Below are 23,683 nucleotides of genomic sequence, written 5' to 3' on the forward strand. Positions count from 1 at the left end.
TCAAACTGGTGACTCACAGGCTGTTCCTCAGTGTTTGAGGGACACAGTTAGATTCTCTGTTTGCCACTTACAAGAAGTATATCCAAATTACATTTTCCTGTTCTCAAGTGACTTTGCTATCTCTTCCTTGGCCCACAATCTCAGCTCCATCATGGATACTGCAATTATGCCTCCTTTCCTTTTTCCCTGCGCTTCAGTCTTCCATCTTCCACCTCCTGAGCACCTGTTAGTTACAGGTCAGGAAACAGTCCTTTAATTTAAAATTTGTGTAATTAAGGTGACCCAAAAGAACTTTATTTTGGGAGGTCTTATTGTCTCCAGTTAAAAAAAAAAACCTAACAAAGAGGCAATCACAGGTCCAGTTCCAGCCAGATTAAGCTTTAATTTTCTGTTTGCCCAGATGGAAAGAACAGTTGAATGTTCTTGTACATTGTGATAGGTGTATTTTGTACATTCTGAGGTAATGAGAGCCTTTGATCTCATTCCATGAGTGTGAGGCAGGCTGCAGTCAGATGTTGCATGTCTGATGTAAACCTCTTGCTTATTATTTTCTTCTGATATATGCTGGTACAAATGTATTATTTTGGTGGGGTATGTGGGGTGAGAAAGGAAAAAAGACAAAATAGTAGTGATTATCTGTCATGTTGTGGCTGGGACATTCAGGGAAGGAGTCTTTGGACTAGACCGGCAGATATGAATGAAGGATTGATCAGTTCTAGGAGCCAGGTAAAAAAGGCTGGAACTAAACTCTTCATAGGCAAGTTTCAAATACAGGACTTGAGAAATTTTGAGTGGTATGGTTTGAAAAGAAGGTCAGGGTGAGGAAAGTAGCTGGCCATGAGTCCCTCAATTGCAAGGCATTGAACTGACTGGAGGTATGGCTATGGAAATCCATAATCCTAATATAAATAAAGAGAAACTTCCAGCTGTCTAGTTCTACTCCATTTAGAAAATTGAGACTTTCAGGCAGCCTTTGATTACAGAGATAAGTGACTAATGTCTGTGTTCTGACTTTGTGAAAATAGTCTCAAAAGGATTGCACATGCTGTTTTGTTGCTTGGGCAGAAATTGGTGGTATTATTTTCAGTACTTGCCAGTAATTACTAAGATGCTAGATATTTTACAATTGTTGACATACTGCTGCATAAAAGTAGTGTAAATGCCAATGTATAGCTCTCCTTGATTTTGAAATACAGGCTATTGCTGTCTTTTTTATTCTTGGAAACGGAATATAAAACCTAGTAAATGCTACAGCAATACAGATAGTTGGGAGCACAATCTGATTTCAAATGCCTTCATTCTTCAAATGCCTTTGCAGTACTGTATATTGCAAATCCTTTGCAATTCTTATATGATGGTATGATGGTCATCATCCTGAGGAGGTTACAGAGGTGATTTCTGGATTGTAAGGTCACTGTCTTACGAAATGTAACACGACCCAGCATCTGTGACAGTTAACATGGTAAAATACTACTTTCCCCCACCATGTTCTCTTAATGATAGACAGTATTTCTGTAAGCTTCTGGGCTGGGGATTTCACCTGTATATTTCTAATCTAGACCTGACTTGAAGGTAGCTTAACTGGTCTTCTTTTTTCCCTCTCCCTTTTGTTTTCTTTAGATGATAGCACTGAATGCCAAACTGCATCAAAGAAAGAAGAGCAGAACGACAAAGAAAAGAAAGATGAAGAAGAGACTCCACTGCCCACTTACAGGGCCAAATCGATTGTTGAGAGTTGGGTGTGGGGTAAACAACCAGGTATCACAGCTGTTTTGGTCATTTTCACTGTCATTATGTATTCTATATTGATCACTACTTTTGTAGCATCACGAAGTATTTGTATCAAATGTACTTGCTGACCTATGCATCTGTTAGGTTAGTGAAATAAGTTGGATATGTGGTTTAACTGTGACTGAAATTAGATATTTGCTGTAATTAATTTCAGGTTTAATTAGACTCTTGACTTGAAGAGTCAATTTGCCCCTTTCAGACTACTTGAAGGAATGATAGACTGACTTGAAATAAATGAAGTTACCCAGTGAAAAGTTCCATGAGTGAATGTTTCTTTTCAGTTGCAGACACTATAAAGAAATTGCTTCGTTTCTGAAGCCTGAATTTTCTGCAGGCAGTAATGGTTTAAGGGGTGATTTTTCTCTTTGGTTTCATGGTCTGGTAGATAGGTTTGTGTAAATCATGGGAGGAAGGTTGAAATGGTTAGTTCAGTTAACTGTTTGTCCTGACCTTTACTGACAGTAATTGCACCTGTGGTGGCAGTGGAAAAGCAGTTTGTGTGTTCACATCTTCATGTGGTGGTCTATAAAATACTGCTTTTGATACTGAAGCCAGTTGAAGTTTGTATCTGTTTGCTACTGTAGAGCAGTAGTTCATTGTCTAAAATTGTCCATGTTTAAAAATAGCAGATCAGAAGAAGCCTCAGTTCAGTAGTTTATTTTACAGCTCCTGGTACGTGATATTGCCTGATTCAGATGTTGGCATGTGCAAACTTCAGAGACATCTGTTGTGTCACTTGTCCTTTCCCTTCACCCAGAAGCACTTGAAGATCCCTGGGAAAAGTATTATCTTTTCAGTGCCAGAATCTGCATCTGTGTAGCTGTGTTTGCTAGGGGAGATACTTGTTTCTGTTGAGCCACAGGTCAGCTGCCAGTCTGCTGTTCTCTGCTCTGTGCCAGCCTGCTTGCTCCCTTTCCTTGAGGACAGGAGGACAGATGGATTTGCTGTCACTCTGTAGTAGGACAGAATCTTGCAGTGTATCAGGAATGACAAGAATTGCTGCTACAGTGGAATAGGGAGCGAGAATTGAATGTGTTGTAGAGATGTGAGCTGAAGGTCACATTATTTATGTCTTATATTCTTATTTAATGTGTGTTGCTGAAAAGTATAAAACTATTTTACAGAATGGTAATCTAAATGTCAAAGATCTTAACAAATTTCTTCCAGCTGACCAAAGTGTTTGAGACAACACTTGGTCTTTAAGCTCACCCTCCAATTATTTTTTAAAAAATGGAAGAAGCAGTTTTTCAAAATAAAAGGATGTATGTGCGTTTGGAGTTTTCAGAAAGAAATAGCTTTCTGTCTGGTAGTTACTTTTAATGCTTATATATAGTATGGTTTATTGCCACGTGTATGGATTCGTCAGAAATTTTTATTCCTTGGTCTCTGTTACCATTTGTGCTTAAAGTTTGTATCACCTAGCTGTGACAAAAATCCTTAAACAGTGTTATGAACACACTTGCGATTTAGTTATACAATAAATGCATTTACCACAAGTGTGGCTTTTGTTTATGGTTGTAGGTTACCTTGTTAATTTTTGTTTTGCATTTGTCAGAAATATAGCAAACAGCTGCCTTTTGAGCCATCCTAGTGGTGGCTTGGTAATTACTTCTGAAAAAACTACAGCATCAGTTCCATCTTGATAGTTTCTGTTAATGTTTCATAAAATGTGAACTGTTTTAAGCATTTCTTCTATTATCCTTTGAACAATAAACTTTTAAACATTTCCTCGTCAAAACCATGAGGGAACTTTTAAAAAGGAGAGGTATTTCTTAAATATATCATTGCTGATCAAGAATTAAAAAATTACTAGGTCTTCAATTTTAGTTTATATTCCTTTACAAGTTAGGTATAATTCAGAGATGGAAATTTGAAGTTATGTTACAAAAAGAACTGAAGGGGCATTTAAAGTCAGTGTTTCAGGTTAATACACTGAAGTATTTCTACTGAGTTGAATGATTTACAGCCTTACATTATGAAAATAGTAACTAGGTATTAGGCGCTGTATGTTTTAGTTGTGCTGTAATACAATCCTATTTTGCCAAGTGTGGAGGATCTTGGTGTTGAACTTCAGGCTAATCTAGGTCAGTGGGCCTTGTGACACCCCTCCCCCATGAGGGCTGAGAGATTGTGGGAGCACTGAGAAAAACCTGCTCATTAAATGTGTTGAGAAACAGTACTTCATGTGCCCCTCAACTCCATGCTTGTTTGGTCATCCTGGCACAGGTTCAGAGAAGCAAAATGCTTTCTCTGGGTCTCATTTATGCTGAGATCACTGTGCTGTCAGAGAAGGGCAAAGATATAGTAGTGGTTTTTTTTTTTTATTTTTTTGTAATGGTCTTACTATTCTAAGAACTGTAAGAATCCATAAGATAATAATAAATACATCCATAAGTCATTGTTTGACTTTTAAGGTGTTTTTTTTTCTTTCTCTTTTGAGAGAAAGAAAAAAAAACACCTTAAAAGTGTGTTTTTCTTCTATTTCATATGCAGCTCTTTCGTGACACCACTGGTAAACTATTCATTTTTTAAATGAATGCTCCCTTAAAATATCTTCTGTCTGTTGTATTCATACCAGGTTGAGTACATTCATAAAGAAGTTCCTCTGATTCTTCCTAAAAATCCTTGTTTACTACCTTCTTTTTTTTTTCAATTTTCTTTTCTGATGCTATTTCAGGTTTTAACATCTTACATGATCTGAGGTCCAGGTGTTCAGCCCTAGGTATGGGGGGGAAAAAAAGAGAAAACCCTTTGAAGTGGTTGTTCAAAGCCTACAGAAAATAGAGCAGTATTTCATCTTCTTGGGCTTCTTTTTCTTAGTCATAGTGTGCTTAAGGCTGGCTCTATTGAATCATACTTACAGTGCTGCACCTTTTTTTTCTGATATTGTGTTAACAATATCACCAAGATTGCACCAGGAAATGCTTTATGGGCACTACTGAAGAGGCAAGGTTAAAATTAACCATGTGACTTCAGTGAGCTTGTTGAGATACTTGTCATTATCAAGTGCACTTGTATTCCTGCATTTGTGTTGTGAGAGAAGCAGATAGGCAAAACTTCCATTCTGTAATGGGCTTTTAGTTACATGATGAAAGCTAAATTTACACTGTGTACAGAAGTAATTACAAAGCAGTCATGGCATTGAAAAACCCCTTCTTTTGGCTTTCTTTATTGAGATACTTTTGGCTTTTATCAAATTTCCTGTTTCATACTTCCAAGTTTAGATTTACAAATGCTTTACAAATTCTTTACAAATGTGTTAGTGTGTTTTTTACACACATACAGGAATTTAAATTCTTGCTATTTTGTTCTGTGCATGGGTATTGGAATATCAATTTAAACAAGTTTTGCTGTAAAACTTTGACAATTATAGAATTGTAGAATATGCTGAGTTGGAAGGGACCCATGAGGATCATTGAGTCCAGCTCTTGGCCGTGCCCAGGACACCCCAGTAAGTCACGCCATGTGCCTGGGAGCACTGTCCAAACACTTGCACTCCAACAGGCTGGTGCTGTGACCACTTCCCTGAGGAACTGCAGTGCCTAACCACCCTCTGAGTGAAAACCATTTTCCAGATATCCAACCCAAACCTCCCCTGACTTAGCTTTGTGCTATATCCTTGAGTCCTGTCACTGGTCCCAAGAGTGAGGGACAAGTACTTGCCTCTCCACTTCCCCTCCCAAAGATGTTGAAGGTCACAGTGAGGTCTCCCCTCAGTCTCCTCCAAGCTGAACAGACCAAGTGTTCTCATCTGCTTCTCATAAAGCTTCTCCTCCAGACACTTCACTGTCCTGCACCCAGCCACAAAATGAGATGCATTCTGAATGCACATGCAGCTGATCAGTATTTCTCCTATTGAATACTTAGAAGGTGAAGTTAGCTGTTGTTCATGTTTTGAACAGGGAAGCAGAAATATAAAAGCTAAATGCCCTTTAGGCATTTTAGTCTTTGTTGGTATAAAATAACATTGAAAGTCTATTTTGGTTTTGTTTCTGAAGGAAATTATGTGTATGTGATGGCATTTTTGTCCTTCCCTCTAACTTTTGAATTTGCTCATTCTAGAGTTTTGAAGGGTCATTAGAAGCCTGTTAAGCCAAGCCAACTGCATCCTTTATCTCTGCTTTGTCCTGTGGAAATAGTGTGTAGTGGAAGGGGAAAGAGAAGACAAAAAATGAAATTCTCTAGGAAATTAGAGCACATTAGTTCTGCTGGTGACAGGAATGTGTACTCATTATAACAGTAGATTCATGCCAAATTCTGCTGGAAGTGTGTTTCCAAGTCTGAAGTCTCTCCACACTGTAACATCTATATTTGCTGTTACTTAAGTTTGTGAGTCAACCTGGAAATATTTCAGCTTGATATTGGCATTTTTAAGGTTCTTAATTTATCTGTCAGAAGCATGTAGTGTTTAAAAGAGCTAATGAAATGAGTGTTAAAAAACCACAAATCATGTTATTTCTTTGTGCTGCTAAAACAGGAGCATACTGCCTTTGGACATGCTACCTGTCTTAGGGCTAGTGTCAGAGATGGTTTAAGAAGATGCTCTCTTCAGCTGTTTGTTTTGTCCCGTTTAGCTCAAATATCTGAATAGCACCACTTCTTAACTCTGTTCTGTCAGGCTGGGTTGAACAATTCCAGTGTTTTTCCTTCTAATGCAGGGACCTTTGGGCAGGAGGAATTAGGAAGTCAAGATGTGTAGTGTTGGCTGAGAGGAGGGAGAAATGGGATAATTTTTAACAGAAGAGGGTAAAGCCCTTGCCTAGCTGTACTGCAGCCAGCAACATACCTGACTGTAGCTGCCAGTTAACAAGTATTCTCCTAATAGAGGTTTGAGAAATTAAACTGGTGTGGTATGACTCCAGCTCCTGCAGTGCAGGTGCAGAATAGGTAGATAATGTGGCTCTACCTTTCACAGAATAACTGGCAATAGAATAGCATAGCATTGCAAAGGATGGCTGGCATCAAGGGCTGGTGTAGGGACATAGGAACAGTTTTGTTTAAAGAGTTCCCTGTAACCTTCTCAGATGAAATTCGAATCGTTACTATTAATAAGCTATTCTCTCATTAGACTGTCCAGTTCCTCAGTAACAAATGTTGCTCGGATTTGAAGGTTTATTGAAATGAGTTTCACTGCTTTGATTCCAGATATATTTAAATATTTTGCAAGCTTAACTCAGTTTTTTTAAAGATAAATTTACTTATTGTGGAATAAGAGAAGATTTAAAGTGAGGAAGTGTATAGATATGTCTCACTTAAAAATAGTGTTGCTTTTAATAAAACAAGACAGTCCTTGGTTCAGTTTTTAGCTGTCTGAGTTATAAGGATACTATTACCTGTTCCAGCCTTTACTACACTTTGTATATGAACTTTGTTTTGCATTCTTGGAACAGTAAAGGAAGTTTATATAAAATATTTATGAGCAGAATGTTTAATTTTGGTAGAAAGCCTTCCTAAAATTGCAGCTATTTTTAACTGTGAAGGCCCATCCTTCTCCCCCAGCTTTCTTAACCTCCCCCTAGGTCTGAGATCATTGAAACATGTCAGACTCTAAACCATAACAAGGCAATTCTGCTGGCAAGAAATGTATCTGTCTTAATTTATGTAACACCTGGATGTCATTGTGGCTGATTGAAAGTGGTTAGAAAGGTATGCAGTTGCAGACTTTACCTGAAAGTTCCTTGTGAAGTAATTGCAGGAGGATTGGTGAGTAGGTGATCTCTGCTTGCCCTAAGTGTTCCTTTCTAGTAGTCCCCATGATGGATTTTGCATTAGTTGTTGTTTTGAGACAAAGGGCTTTTTCACTTATGTCTTCAACTCTCAGAAGCAATTTTAGAGAGTTTCCTCAATTAGGTAACTTGCCAGGCAGGAATGAAGGATGAATGCTACAGCATTCATGTAGCTCTGTATTACTTGACAGACTGCTGAATCTAATCACCCAGTGCTGGTTTTCTGTAGCACCAAACATAGAGTCTTTTCCCAAAACACAACTGGTAAAGTGTCTTCTTTCTTCTTGATGATTTCTTTACTTTTCTTATAGATACGAGCCCATAATTTGGGAATTGAATCTGCAGGATAAAATTTTTTGTCAAAACAAACAGTGTTAAGCAAAGTCTCTTTGTGAAGAAGACAGCATGGTCATTTTGTACTTTGTTGTTATAGCCTGATGGTATTTTAGAGGGTGGTAGGACTTTAGTGTTCAGGAAGGGAGGAAAAAAGTCCTGACTTTTATGTATTTGAATGGTTTTCCTAGCTGCATCATGGAAGTGGGATGTCAGTATTGATTATGTGCTGTTGTGGTACACTGTGAGATGGGGTTTTTTTGGTGTGTTTTTGCTCTGTGCTGCACAGTGGTTTGGGAAATTTTGTACAGCTAAAATTAAGGGTTGTGTGGCTTTTTGTCAAATTTCTTTTTGGTTTTGTCATATTTCTTGTTGTTTGAGTCAGGATGTATAATTGTTGCTGTCACTTTTATCTGAGAAGTCTAGACTGCAAGGAATATTTTTTTAATCTGTTCTTTCCTGTTGAAAAAAATACATCACTCCTAGTCAGGTGGAAAGATGTGAATTGCCTAGGGGAAGGAATCTAACACATTATGAAATGGTGAAAGGTGAGTAGCAACATTGAAAACAGGCTAGGATGCTGGCTGACAGCAAACCATAAGTGACTGTGCAATGTGATCCAGTGGCAGAGAGGGTGCTTGAATTCTTTCCTGGGTACGTAAAGATGGGGGACAAAACTTTGAAATATTTTTTACAGCTGCAGTTGCAAAAGAAGTTTTATACCTCCTTAGATTAAAACCTTTAACCATAGAGACTATGGTTAGATTTAGTCTAAAGTGTCTAAATTTCTATAGTTTGGAGGCACTTGTTCCAAAAAATATGTTGATTTTGTATGATTTTGGGGTTGGTTTTTATAATTATTTTGAAATGTGTCCATCTTTCACAAGCTGTTGTTGCATATATGCAGACATATGTTTGGTTTTTTTCATACCCTCAGTCAGGTGTCATTTAAAACAAAAATACTTTTGTGTAGCTGCCAGGCAACAAATGTGGTTGGCTTAAGGACAAGTGTAATAATGCAGTGCAAAGCAGAGTGGGGTGGCTCAGTGATCAGACTGTTAATGAAGGGACAGAAAAGAACCCCATTAGGAATGTACATTGTTGATGTTTGTCTTAGGACTTAAAGCTACAGAGTATATAAAAATACAGTTTCCAAATTTTTATTTTAGAGTGGTTTTTTGTTGTTGTTGTTTTTGACACTGTACTTGTTACCATCACTTATTAGATTAATAGGACTTTGGGCTATTGCATACTTGCTGGGATAAAGAGAAGGAAGAATTAATATTCTAGCATTGGTACATAAGTGGGATCTTTTATTTGCTAATAGTAATTGAAAGCATCTTAAATTTATGACATTGCAGGTCTTGGCAATGATCCTAGAGCTTCTGAGAGTAGTTTTATAACTTCTGAGAAACTTTAGATAATATGTAAAATGAAAGCATGTTCTTGTGGGGACTTGCAAGGGACTTGCACTTAAGAGAAGTCTGACTCTGAGGTTGGATGAAGATAAGAAGTTGTTGTCTAACTTGTTTTTTTGAAAAGCATAAAACATTTCCTGATGTTTTAATTTCAGACATGAAATATGAAGGTTTAGATATGTTTAGACAAAACCAGTTTTGACAATAACCTGTATTTAAACACCTGTTTTGTTTACATCATACCATGTGTATTAAATACAGAAATGGGGAGTTCCACTGGGTTCAGACTTCTGGTCCATTTACAATTTTCAATTTGTCTTTATTTTTCTTGATACTGTATATAACGAAGGTGAAGGTTCATAAAATGATATTTCTCTCTGATTCTCAGATGTGAATGAACTGAAGGAATGCCTCCAGGTACTAGTAAAGGAACAGCAAACTCTGGCCACACAATCTGCAACGACAGCTCTCTCAGCTATGAGGCTAAAGCAGAGGCTGGTCATCCTGGAACGATACTTCATTGCTCTGAACAGAGCAGTTCTTCAGGAGAACATCAAAGTAAAGTGGAAAAGCAGTAGTGTTCCTCTGCCTGCTGTGGATAAGAAAAGGTAATAACACATGCATGAACAAGTTAATCCATTAGAAAAGGCATAGAAAGGTTATCAGCCTGTCTGTGAGGGCTTAATTGTGATTTATTCCTCCTTGTGAAACATTAATGGTAAAGAAACCTCTTATTTCTTAAGATGGCTTTACCATATTAAGTGGTGTTTCCTGCCATCAGTCCTCCTTCTTGTCTGGTGCTTTCTTATAGTGTCTCTGTTTGCACTAGTAGGTTTTTATTGTAATACATTGCTGTAGATATTAAACTTTGAGCTGTAAGTATACATTTGTTGAAGTATTTCTTTTGTTCTGCTCAGCTAGAAAGTATGGAGAAGCCTGTTTCAGAAATGGTGCTAATGGAAATCACATTGTTTGAATAACAATATATTTTTGTCAATAGTTGCTCAGTTAGATAGTTGGTCAGCTCACATAAATTAAAAAAATACAAATACATAAAAGCAGAACATAGAACCTTAGCTTGGGTGAGAAATTGTGCATTTTACATGCAACTATTTAATACGAATACAAAAAAAGCTGAACATTGTTTTCCTTAGTTTAAGTGGGAAATTATGTAATTATGCATTTTGTATGCAACTGTTTCAAGAGAAGTAACTGAGTAAGGAATCATCTGATTACTTTTCATGTCTGGATAGCTGTCTAGACCTAAAAATAGAAAAATCTATCAGATAAGGCATTAAATAAAGCGTTCAGTAGCTGTCTGACAGAACAAGCAATTTGTCTAGGGAAATTTTTGTTAGATTGTCTCTAGATTCAGATATGAAAGGAGAATGTAAGTAGCTATCACAACTAGTTATTATGGAATTTGAGTTCTGACAGGGATATCTTTTAGTACACTGTTCCTTTGAATTTTTTTTCACTAATATGTTTGTTTAAGTTATCATATTGCTAAAAATGCAGGTATAATTTCTTGAAAAAGTCCTAAGCTTTTTGCTTTTGTTGTAATCTCAAAACAAACTAGACTTGGTGTTTCAGTGTTGGAAGTGGTAAGGAATCTCTTGTTGCTGACTACAAAGGGGAGCTTACTTAAATTAATTTGATTGTCTGTATGAGAAGAGAAGTTAACAGAAATGAATGTGAGTCCAGTGGATATTACCAAAAGTTGAAGCTATTTCTCTTCCTTACACACACAAGTACAGAAACTGCAGAGATTTTTTAGCATTGAGACTTGAATAGAGAGATAAGTAATGACAAAATGGGTGGAACTTATTACAAATAATTAAAGATTAATTTTTAAAAAATTGCAAGCTTAGTTTATGCAGTCCAAACTAACCAAAAATATAGACTTCCTTAGTAAATAATTAGTACATAAAGTGCCTTATGTTTGTGTATTTTGAGTGAAGAATCATAATTTCACTTTAAGTAACAATAGGCATTTTTTTGGTGGCAGTCCATTATGCTGGTCTGGTTTATATTTTTCTCTATGAAGCTTTTTGATATTGGACGTTGAATTGTTTCTTTGGAGCGGTTGAAGTTGAATTTTGGTTGCTGGCGTTTTGATGTTGTTCACCTTGTTTCTCGAGGCACAGCTATGATTCTTTACAAGTAAAAATTGTGTAATTGTATATGCATGCATATGGCTAAAGTATAAAATCATTGAATGTATGTTATACAAAATAATCATGACATAAATATATATTATTGTAAAACAAATTTATTGAAGCTATTCATACATCATTTTATTTAGCTCAAGACCTGTGGGCAAAGGTGTGGAAGGACTTGCACGCGTTGGATCCCGAGCAGCACTTTCATTTGCATTTGCTTTCCTTCGTCGAGCCTGGAGATCAGGTAGGTCTACTCTTGAGCATATTGCATATATATTTCATTTGGAGCCGTGTGACTCATTAAAGTGTGTGTATGTGTGTTAAATATTGGTGTAGAACTATAAACTTATGAATGATGGATTTGCATAATTGCACTTATGTGATTCCATGCCCTACAATGTTGTTGCTGATCAAAGCCACCCATGCCAGTATCAATGTTGGGTTTTTCTGGGATGTTGTATGCTGAGGAAGGTAAGTTGGGATTTCATGAAAAGCATGTATTTTTAATGCTGGATTTCAGAAAAGGTAGATTTATTCTTCAGAAAATTCAAGCCACTATATTATTACATGATAGCAGCAGCTTAGGAAAAGCTTTGAATATGAAGCTTGTGTTTAGTTGGTGTACTTGTCAGCTACTGTAAAATTGCAGAGGTTGGCAGAATTGTCACCTGTGCCACTAAACCTGCCTATATCAGTCTGTGCCATTTGGTCACGTGGCAGGTGTGGGCTTACTCTAGCCAGCCCTAGTTCTTCTCTTTTCTCGGTGGCTGCATAGTGAAATCAGTTGGTTTGGGTTTTCACCTTTCTGAATTTTTTTTTTTTGGTGAAGATTTCTTCAGAATCTTGTAGTCAAGTGTTCATGTGAAAATTGAGAACTTTGTCCGTAGGAAGTAACTTGTAGCTTGTGTTGAAGAAAAGCTCCATGAAATATTGTGTACATCCATTTCCCTCTGTAGAGGTGGGAATGTAACTGCTCTTGCTGTGTTCCTTAGGTGAAGATGCAGACTTGTGCAGTGAATTGTTACAGGAGTCACTCGATGCACTGCGAGCTCTTCCAGAGGCATCCCTTTTTGATGAAGGGACTGTGTCTTCTGTGTGGCTGGAAGTGGTAGAAAGAGCTACTAAATTCCTAAGGTCTGTTGTGACTGGGTAAGTTTCTTTTTTTGAGCTGTTAAATGACAAGCTTGCGTCTCACAGAAGCTGGGGGTATAAACATAGTGATTTATAGAAAATTGGAAATATTTTCTTCCTTTTATAATGTAGTTATACAAGCAAGCAAAAAATAAATTAACTATTGAAATGATGCTCTTTAAATATGATTTAATGATTTTAGCTGTTTAAGAAACATCTGAATTGGAATATTCTGAATCACTGCATGAAATCTTAGCAAAACAATTGTGTTTTACTAACGTAAATGTGTCTGCAGAAGAATGCTTTGGTAATGCTATGTATGTGCACTCTTAATTGTGCCCTTCAAGTATAGTAAAATAATACAGATTTTAGTGCATGAGGGAAAATACACTCATGTTGGACTTGGAACAGTCTTCTTCTTTCCCCTGTTATTTTAAGTAGGCTTCAAGTTATTACCTTTTTACAGTAGTTACTAGAAATTACTAGTAGTTACTAGAAATGTCTTTTCAATACTGGAACTATGTCCCTTAAGGTGAATGTCATAATTCAAATATGTTTATTTGAATTTCATCTGTGAAAAATGTTTTTCATGTTCTTAGCATGTTTGATAGAACTGTTGATAGATAGTGAAGCTTGGGTTGTTTTTAAAGCCTAGCTATCCCTTTAAAATTTGATCTGGTTTGGAATGTGTGGGCTTTTGTTCTCAGCTGCTTTCATCAGCCCTTTGATATTTTTCTGTAAGTTTAGTGGTTCTTGAGGTGCTTTGGTGTAGATGCTTTTGGTAAGCAATTGTGTATTATTTCCCTCTTAGTTAATGTATATTGTTTGACTTTTAAATAGAGATGTGCATGGAGCTCCCAGTACCAAGGGGCCAGGAAACATTCCCTTGCAAGACCAGCACTTGGCACTTGCCATATTGCTTGAACTGGCAGTGCAGAGGGGTACACTAAGGTGAGAAGCATGAGCACTCTGATTTTTAACCATTGCTGTTGGAATGGGCTGACAGTCTTCAGTTTTCATGGATTTGGGTTTAATGTAATAATTGTAGTTCATACATAGTTCATTTTGCAGCGGTGATTGAGATCTAATACTATCTAGACTGCAAAATCCATTTTTTATATTTTGATAATCCGTTTAAAACAGAAAGCCCTGGCATCTAATTTTGCTAAACTTCAAAATGAATTGAATTGTATGGATAGCCTAACCCAATGGTTTTAAGAATGCTTATTGATAGAAAATGTTGATTCTTTCTTCCAGCCAAATGTTGTCTGCAGTTATGTTGCTGCTTCAACTTTGGGATAATGGAACAAGGGAAACGGATAATGAGCGATCTGCACAGGGAACAAGTGCACCCCTTCTACCTTTGCTGCAAAGATTTCAGAGTATAATATGTAATAAAGACATGCCCAATACTGAGGAAGAGATTCAGGTACTTATTCTTGGTTTATTTAAAAGGGGCATTATGGTTGAATCAAATTTCATTTGCCTAGCTAAAATAATCATAAAGTTATCCAAATAAAGTTGTTAGTGGTGTTTTCCATGTAGGGTGTATATACACACCATGGTAGTTTGGTTTTCCTGTGAACATTTGAGTTTCTTGAGATAGGGGGAAGAATGCCACAGCATGATTAGAGGTAAGCATTTTGTTTTGTAGTTAATGCTGATATGATAATGAACTTAGATTGTGGCTAAGTAACTTTTCTGCATATTTGGATTGTTTTTATTTTGTGTTTAAAATTAATTGAACTATGACTCTTTGTGAATATTACTGAAGTTGATGAGACATAATTTTATTATCCTTGTAACTTTCTCTTATATGCACAATCTGACTATTTTGTCAACATTCATGTTTCACATTTTTCTCTAGTGTGAAAAAAGGATGTGCAGAGTTAATTCCTGTTCTCTTACACTTGTACAGATAGTCATCTTACCTAAACTTTATTGTGTAGTCTCATAGTTATACCTTGAATGTTTTTCTGACTGCTCTTTTCTCTTTTCCAGCTCCTGACTTACCCTCTAAGTCCAAATGAAAGTTTTCTGAGGTATCTGACTTTGCCACAGGACAATGAGCTGGCGATTGATCTGAGACAGACAGCTGTGGTGATCATGGCTCATTTGGACCGCCTCGCCACCCCGTGTATGCCTCCACAGTGTAGCTCTCCTACATCTCATAAGGTAATCGTTTGCAATATCAAATACAGTAGGATGTTTTCCCTAAAAGCATAACTGAATTTCAGAATGTGAGGAAAACAGCACTTAAGATTCTTCAAGTTCATTTCTGATTTTCACAACATAACTTGGAGTTCTAAAATTTGTCTTACTTGGGTGATTTTTATTACATCAACCCTTTTTCAGTGACCCTTGGAGAACAATTTATGGTTTATGAACCATTCTTTCTTACCACACTGTGGCTAATTCTGCCATATTTTGAGCTGTTCTTGTATTTCTGAGTGTCAATTCTCAAGACCAGACTTTAAAAATGTTGGGGGTCTCACATACTAAAAAAATAAAAGAAAGAAAAAAGTGAATGCCAAGCTTTGCAACCTGCGAAATCTCTGAATCTTACCATAGACACTTAGTGCTTATTTAGTACCAGACTGAACTGAACATGATGCATGCAAGTCTTTATTTTTGGTATCTTTATTTTGGTATCTTCTAATTAGGTAGGTTTTATTGACTATTGGAAGGAATGAGAGTCTCAAATTTGAACACATTTGGCATACAAAGTTTTAAAAAATAATTTGCTCTGTGGATTTTATTAAGCTGTGTATTTTAAAATGTAGTACTTACAGAATTTCTTATTTCCTAGGGATCACTGCAAGAGGTCATTGCTTGGGGATTAATAGGTTGGAAATACTATGCTAACGTGAGTGGTCCAATTCAGTGTGAAGGACTGGCCAACCTTGGTGTTGTACAGGTTGCTTGTGCAGAGAAACGTTTTCTGATATTATCTAGAAATGGAAGAGTTTATACACAAGCATATAACAGCGATACTCTGGTGAGAGTTTTTATGTGTTTTTAAAAATTTGTTCTGTATTACTTCATAAGTTTCCTCTTCTAAATATTTACAGTTTCTTAGGAGAGTAGATGGAGACATGCTGATTTTTTTGTGAGCTTTCTGTACTGTTGTATTTGAACTTTGAGAAATAGTGGGGTTTGTTTCTTGGGTTGGTTTGATGAGAAGCATATGGATTCTATAATTTCGATCATGCTAGAGGTTATGGATACTATGATAATTGCTTTTATTGGTATGCTGGCCTTGGTAACTTCAGAAATTGGAAGATACGAAATGGATTTTACTTTAGTGATATAACTGTGTCCAAGCTGTGTAGTTTCTCAAACAAAAATACTCTGTAAATAGAAGCTTTTGTCACTAAGATAGCCTGTAATGTTAAGATAAACACCATTTTCATATGTACTGAAGACCTATAAGAATGGGAACAAATAACTTCAAAGTATTGCTTTTGTCATGTTTGACCATTTTTTTCTTCATGCTGTCACCTCATTAATTTGGGAGCAAAGTTTTGATAAAACTGGAAATAGGAAAACTGTACCTAGTTATGTGATGGAAAATGTCAGCAGATTTTGTAAGCATAATGCTTTTGCTTGGTTTACAGGGACCACAGCTGGTGCAGAGTCTAGCTTCCAGAAATATTGTGAAGATAGCAGCGCATTCAGATGGCCATCACTATTTGGCTTTGTCAGCAAATGGTGAAGTTTTCTCTTGGGGTTGTGGAGATGGTGGAAGACTAGGTCATGGGGATACAGTGTATGTATTAAAAATAATCATAACATTTATTTGCAAGTGTTCTGAAGTCTTAATAAAAATTATTTTGTTGTGTATATAAGCAATACTCAGCATTTGACATTTGGCTCTGTTACTGAACAAAAGTTACATTCTCCCTGCTTGTTTTCTCTGTCTGGAATAGTCCTAGTTGTCTATTGATGCTACTTTCTGAAGTTCTTGTAGGTGGAAGGTGTAGTAGTGAGCACTGTTATCAGGCCTTTTATTAGTGGTTTTATGAATCCAGAGCACATTCTCTCTGGAATGTTGACTCACATGTTGGAGTAGGATCATTATTTTTATGCAGTCATGTTGTACATTATTCCTTTTTTCTGGGACATTACTGGCCTGCTTTTGTGTAGAAGCAGTCTTCTGCAGTGGTGTTGTACAGGGGGTGTGCATCAATTCATTTTAGAGCTTTTATGTGTCTTCCCCCAGTGCAGAATTCCCTCTGAGGCAAGAGAGACTACACAAAGGTTATCAGTGTCATAAAATTCATTGGTCAGATACAGTAATTAAAGGTAGTATTTTTAACAATAGACAAATATTTTTAAAAAACATATGAACTGAGTTGAAAACAGAAGTTGCAATTGTTAGAGATTCCTTCAGTGGTTTATATGTTGTTGAACAATTTGAACTTAATTTTGGCTTGTAGTTCTATTTGTATTTTGTTACTTCAGACTAATAATAAGGCTTGCAGGTAAAATTGCAGCAATTCTAACAAGTATCTCACACCTTTTATCACCTACTCATCAAATCACCTTTTGTGAAATATGTCACCTTCTCTTTAAATAGCCCTCTGGAGGAGCCTAAGATGATATCTGCTTTATCTGGGAAGCAAGCTGGAAAACATGTTGTTCATATTGCATGTGGAAGCACCTACAGTGCAGCCATTACTGCTGAGGGAGAGCTGTACACGTGGGGACGAGGAAACTATGGCAGGCTTGGTCATGGTGAGTTAGTTGATAGCCTCAAATAAGTTGGTGAAGAATTTAGTGCCTGTTGCCAATGATCTTTCATCCCACCTAAAGCTGATTTGTGAACATTGTGTGGCTTTATGTGAATTGAAATAATTATAGGAGGGATTGTCTCAAACCCATTAAATTGCTGAGTTATCTGGAAATAAGCAACTGGATGGAGAAGAAAAATATGCAATGTTCTCTGTTCCTTTCCTCATGAAGCTAAGACTACTTCGTGGGTTAAATCCTTGTTGGATGTCTCTCAGAAACCACACAGGAGCTTAGTCATGATACTCAAATCTGAAAACAAAACTAAACAAAGCTACCCTGCACCCACACAATAAAACATCCAAAAGCAAAGAAGCAAAAAAAAAAAAAAAAAAAAAAAGAAACCAAACAAAAGAACCTGTCAGGCCATCTGGGTTTTGCTTCTCACAGAACCACTTTGTTTTGAAGGTTCCAGTGAAGACCAGACCATCCCAATGCTGGTCACGGGGCTGAAAGGACTCAAAGTTATTGATGTGTCGTGTGGCAGTGGAGATGCTCAGACTCTTGCAGTTACTGAAAATGGTTAGTAGCAAAACAAAACTTAAATTTTAAGTAAGGTTACCTGTCCTTCCTTTTACTCTGAAGATACTTGTACTGGAGATATGCTTATGTGGTATTTCCATGCATAGATATGCAGTATGTTCCTTATGAATATGTAACTATATTGAGTGTATGTGTATTTAATGTAAATGTATAATAATACATGTATGTGCACGTGTCTAAATTTTATTTCCTACTATATAAGTGCAAATATCTCGTGTTGTCACAAGAGCCAGAATTCAGAGTAGGAGAGCTGTCTCTCTTTACCCTTTGGAAGTGTAAAAGAGAAGCTGCATGGTAGTTCATTTTTCCAACATCCCTGACCAAAGGTGCCTAGGGTGAGACAGATTCAAAACCTGCATGTCACTGTGAGGTTAAGCCCCAAAGTCATCTCATAGAAAGCCAGCAGTTCTTGGAGGCTAGCTGTTCCTTTGAAATACAGCTGGTTAATATGATGTGCATTATTTAAAAACTGAAATGTTTGCTCATCCAGGAAATGGAAACCCAGATTTTATCAATTTTTTTCCTCTCTCTGATCTCTGCCTTGCATGCTTCCATTCCTTATCAGAGTACCTTAGGGACTCTGTTGATGCGAGTAGGGAACAAAAGTGCATCAGAACATAAAAACAAGACTTTCTGTTTGGGCATGCATGGGTTTACCATAATTTTATTTACTGCAGATGCAGAATGACTTGACTGTTTCTAAGTTCCTACATCAGGACTTAGATTTAGTAGTGTATTTCAAAAGAATGTGATAAACATGACGATTTAATTTCATTTTGAGAAATGCTTGAATGATACTGAAAATTAAAATAAGTTTAACAGAAAATTTGGCCATTGGATGAGAAAACATTTTTTAAGTTCTTATAAATAATTAAAGAAAGCATTTTTTAACTTGCTTAATTTACAGTAAATGCTATACTTCATTTATTTTTAAGAAGGACTTTTCATACACTGATAGATTTTCAATGAATGTTGTATATTGCACTTTCTATGTTTAGTTTTGTCAGAATGAATATTTTTCAAATATTGTTCTTTTTTATTGTCACAATTAGAAATTAATTTGAAACTGCTTTTCTTAAAATACAGGTTAAAATTTCTGCTTGTTATAGAATTTCATATTATGAAGAATTTATTTGTTAAAACTGATTACTTAATTACATGAAAAAACGAGTTCAATTATTTTTTGTTTTCTTTCTTTTGATTTAAAGGCCAGGTGTGGTCTTGGGGTGATGGAGACTATGGAAAACTGGGAAGAGGAGGCAGTGATGGTTGCAAAACTCCCAAGTTGATAGAAAAGCTCCAAGATCTGGACATTGTGAAAGTACGCTGTGGGAGTCAGTTCTCTATTGCTTTAACCAAAGATGGCCAGGTGTACACCTGGGGGAAAGGTGACAATCAGAGACTTGGGCATGGGACAGAAGAGCATGTTCGATATCCCAAACTGCTGGAAGGCTTGAAAGGTAATTACCAGAGTTGGAAATATTCCAGAGCTCTTTTCTGTTGTTGGAGCTTTTTACCAGACACAAATGAACTCTGCTTTGAGTGATGGTACCATGTACTCTGTCATATTTTATGCTTGGTAGCATTGAAAAAGGTAATAATGTGCATTTCCCATCACTTCTGCATTTACACTATGAGATTTTAGTAGACTTAAAGACACTATATTATGGCTACTTTAAATGCTGCATGTCTTGTGTTCTCTATATTTTTACTGCTTTTCTTTTATTAGGTTCACAGAAATGCTTATTTAAAGCAAGTATGTTTGCATTGTCATGCAAACAAATAAAAATAATATATGCTTAGATTAAGGCAGGTGAATAGAATAAATGAAAACAACAGACAACAAATAATGTCACTAAAGTTGTGTTTGACTTTTGACTAGTTTGTAATGGAGAGAAAATGACTTCCTTCATTTAGGAGAAGACCTGAGATTCTGTAGGGGAAGATGAGGAAGAAACTTTTTATTGCTCTATCTGTCCTTTAAATTGTTGCTCATATATGTTAAATGATCTAAATGAGAAAAATTTTACAGTCTCTCATTGTAGATGGGGGGATTTTTAAATAACTCTTTCCCAAAAAAGTTTCTCAGTGGAAGGGACACAAAGTAGAAAAATTTTTTATACATGTAAACTTCTGTACTTACCTGTCTCTTGGTTTATGCTTTGCTGTGCTCTTCCAATCCACTACTGAGGCAGAAATGAGACTCATGACATCCATAATATGCTCCTTGTTAACCATGGTTGTAATTAGCATAGCTTTCCTTACATTTGCTATTTTTCTGTCAATGCTTGTTGTATCTAAGTTATATTTTCCATATCTAACTTACCAGGAAAGAAAGTGATAGATGTGGCAGCTGGATCTACCCATTGTTTAGCGCTGACTGAAGACAGTGAAGTGCACAGCTGGGGAAGCAATGATCAGTGTCAGCATTTTGATACTTTGCGTATCACTAAACCAGAGCCCGCAGCTCTCCCAGGTTTAGACACAAAGCACATAGTTGGAATTGCTTGTGGACCTGCTCAGGTAGGTTTTAATTTTGAATTCTTCCGTTTTACTTCCCACTGAGGTTAGTGTTCCGTATTATAATCCTGGTCCTTCTTTCTGTGCTTGCATGACTTTTTGTGTTCTTCCTTGTTCTGAGTAAATGAAGGCTTTGGAAAAAACAAATCTTGCACGTTTGTTCTGCCAAAAAGGGGTGATTAGCTTTCCCTCTGTTGGGTGTTCTGAGAAGCAGCTATTTACCTGTTTTGTTTTGTGCGATACAGCAGTTGAGGAGTTGTCAGCAGAAGGTTTCCTGTGGCAGAAGTAGTGAGATATCTGGACTGGGTATGACAGCACATTGGAAAATGTGATAAGAGAATTCTGGATCTGTATGGATTTATGTATATTTGCAAGGATGCAAGTGGAGCATTCTCTTTGACAGTAGTGCTGGTATTATTTCCACATCATCTATTACTGTATGAAGGCAGAAAGGCAGATTTAGCTTTACACTCCTATCTGTAGTCAGTGTCATATTTAGAAAATAACAAACTGTGGCACTTTGTGTATTTTTTCCATTTATAGAGTTTTGCTTGGTCATCGTGTTCAGAATGGTCAATAGGCTTGCGGGTTCCTTTTGTGGTGGATGTTTGCCCCATGACATTTGAGCAGCTGGATCTGTTACTGAGACAAGTGACTGAGGGAATGGATGGATCCTCTGACTGGCCCCCTCCTCAGGAAAAGGAATGTATGGCTGTGGCAACATTAAATCTTCTAAGACTTCAGGTACCTTCAGTTTCTTACACTTTGAGCAGTCATTGAGCTGAATGTTTTCACTAAGTTGCTTGGATGGAAACTATGACCTTTAATGTGCTTTAAAACACTTCTATTGATTTTAAAAAGTGAAATAACTATAATTTTATACTCTTTGAAATTTGGCATCTAGTGGTTGTGTTTTGTTCTTCTTGATAGCTTCTGAGTTTCATTAAGAATAAACTATAAAAACAATATCTAAATGGATTAAACCTTGTATAGTCAGAGATTCTGAGCAAATATGAATTTTAAATAGTGTATTTAAAAGTGAATGACCTCTTTAATTGGTGTCTGACAGTCACTGAAAATGTGCTGGTTTTTCTAGCATAATGTAGTGACATAATGCAGAAACAGTTCAAGTTATTCTTTAGGTTTACTTCAGATCTTCAGGGCTTATAGCTACCATTTGTAATCTTTAATTCAGGATGTAGGCAAGACAGCATTCCCCTTTAATTTTACAAGTTTGCATGTGAAAGTTTGTATCTTGGTCGCTGAACTTCTCCAGGAGTGACATCTTGTCAACCCCACCAAGTTCACATCGCTTACTAATTAAAATTTGCCTTTTTTTTCCCCATCCCCTTTTTTTCAGCTTCACGCTGCCATTAGTCATCAGGTGGATCCAGAATGCCTTGGCTTAGGTTTGGGCAGTATCCTGCTCAACAGCCTGAAGCAGACAGTGGTGACATTGGCCAGCAACGCTGGGGTTCTTAACACGGTGCAGTCGGCGGCGCAGGCGGTGCTGCAGAGCGGCTGGTCTGTGCTGCTGCCCACGGCGGAGGAGCGCGCCAGGGCGCTCTCAGCGCTCCTGCCCAGCGCAGGTCGGTCCTCAAATTGAAGCCTCTTTGTTTGGGCCTTGTGTTTCGACGCCATTAATAGCTTCTTCCATTCTTAGTTTCAGGAAATGAAATGAATGTCAGCCCTGGACGTAGATTTATGATTGACCTCTTGGTGGGCAGCTTGATGGCTGATGGAGGCTTAGAGTCTGCACTGAATGCTGCTATTACTGCAGAAATTCAGGTATGGTTCATCAGCTTTGCAGTTCAGGTTCTTCTGCAGGGGACTGGATTTGTTACTTTTATTAACAAAAGAGTAAATGTGCCTTCAGTTGTAAACTGTGCTGCAGCTGCTGGCATGTGTCCACCATGGTGTTGTGGAGTTCCCTTACTCTTTTTTATCTTCACCACCCTCTTCCCTTCCTTCACCTTTCTTTTTACATTATAATTGTTTTTTAAAAAGTGTGCCCATATGGTTGTTGCAGAATATACAATACTCATTTTGTTTGGTAGGAATTGTTTCATTTTTGCTGTAGGTTAAAGTAACATGATCTTATTGCCGTGAATGCTTGTTAGCAAAAAATTTCATAATCATAGTGGAAGTTCGTGTGTTTTCTTTAAATTGATTTACTTTTTTAGGATATTGAAGCAAAAAAAGAAGCACAGAAAGAAAAAGAAATTGATGAACAAGAAGCAAATGCATCAACACTTCACAGGAGCAGAACTCCTTTGGACAAAGACCTTATTAACACTGGAATCTATGAATCTGCAGGAAAACAAAGTTTACCATTAGTTCAGTTAATTCAGCAATTACTAAGGTAATTGTTTTCAATTTGTCATTTACTTTCATACAGAATATGTATTTAGACGTCCTATAAACTAGTCAGCTAAACAATGGTTAATTTTGGTTAGTAAATAAAGTCTCTTGCTAGCATTTTTAGCTCCTCAGAATTCAAAATATGGAACATTCTTGTAGCTTATCTGTAGTTCTGCTCTATTTGCTAAGGAGCAATGTTCTGTACTAAATTACCCAATTTTAGAAAGATTGCCTTGGTTTTATGGACTTTGATACTTCTTCTCTGAAATAAGTATCTGAAAGTTTTTGTACCAGATACAGGACAAATGTTTAAAAGAATGTCCTTATTTTAGTCTGAGAATCCACAAATTTGTTTAGAACTGAGTGTTTTGTCCTGTTTATGTAGAACTGCCTCAAGGAGACTGTCAGCGGGGAAGAAACCTCCATTTTAAATTCTTGGCTGAGAGTTGGGAGTGCATAACCAGTTAGGGTGCTGAAAACAAAGCTGCTTTATATCAGCCAGAGGAGCTAAAGGAGTACTTGACATAGAGGATGTATAGCAGGAAATAATTATGAGTTTACTAAGAAATTTATTGTACTTTTTCACTTAATTGTGGTGGCAACCATGTAATTTAATCAACACTGAGACTCTTTTGAGCTACATAGTGTCATGGCTTTCACTGCAGCCTCTCAGTGAAGATTATCAAATTGTGTTTTGTAGTGAGTGATGACAAAAAGCACAAACTTGAGGTATTTTACAAATCCTGTTAACCAAAATGTAGTCACAAAACCATTGACTTCTTGAGCACTACAATGCAAAGGAGTGAATGTTCTGCATAGAAGCTTTGCAGAGATTTCTTACATATTTATACAAAATTGTAGCAAAAGCTTAAGCCATGGACTGTGGACTGTCTTCACTCTGAGCTCC

The 23,683-nt window shown here is 36.8% G+C and overlaps 1 protein-coding gene across 3 annotated transcripts in view; it reads left to right on the forward strand.

Moving 5' to 3' along the window:
• The window catches only part of HERC2 (HECT and RLD domain containing E3 ubiquitin protein ligase 2), a 102,000-nt gene that overhangs the window by 17,370 nt on the left and 60,947 nt on the right, over positions 1–23,683 (forward strand). For 2 of the 3 annotated variants that reach the window (XM_038151738.1, XM_038151816.1), the window contains exons 4-20: positions 1,621–1,758; positions 9,657–9,876; positions 11,574–11,674; positions 12,423–12,579; positions 13,402–13,512; positions 13,819–13,990; positions 14,563–14,736; positions 15,371–15,559; positions 16,179–16,330; positions 17,141–17,298; positions 17,761–17,874; positions 19,104–19,355; positions 20,225–20,418; positions 20,959–21,159; positions 21,776–22,004; positions 22,079–22,203; positions 22,599–22,777. In XM_038151738.1, coding sequence (XP_038007666.1) covers positions 1,621–1,758; positions 9,657–9,876; positions 11,574–11,674; positions 12,423–12,579; positions 13,402–13,512; positions 13,819–13,990; positions 14,563–14,736; positions 15,371–15,559; positions 16,179–16,330; positions 17,141–17,298; positions 17,761–17,874; positions 19,104–19,355; positions 20,225–20,418; positions 20,959–21,159; positions 21,776–22,004; positions 22,079–22,203; positions 22,599–22,777 — 2,866 coding nt within the window. The remainder of the gene's footprint in view (positions 1–1,620; positions 1,759–9,656; positions 9,877–11,573; positions 11,675–12,422; positions 12,580–13,401; positions 13,513–13,818; positions 13,991–14,562; positions 14,737–15,370; positions 15,560–16,178; positions 16,331–17,140; positions 17,299–17,760; positions 17,875–19,103; positions 19,356–20,224; positions 20,419–20,958; positions 21,160–21,775; positions 22,005–22,078; positions 22,204–22,598; positions 22,778–23,683) is intronic. The other variant, XM_038151896.1, reaches the window with a different exon arrangement.

The sequence above is a fragment of the Motacilla alba genome, chromosome 1, assembly GCF_015832195.1.
Source record: "Motacilla alba alba isolate MOTALB_02 chromosome 1, Motacilla_alba_V1.0_pri, whole genome shotgun sequence".
NCBI classification, from domain to species: Eukaryota; Metazoa; Chordata; class Aves; order Passeriformes; family Motacillidae; genus Motacilla; species Motacilla alba.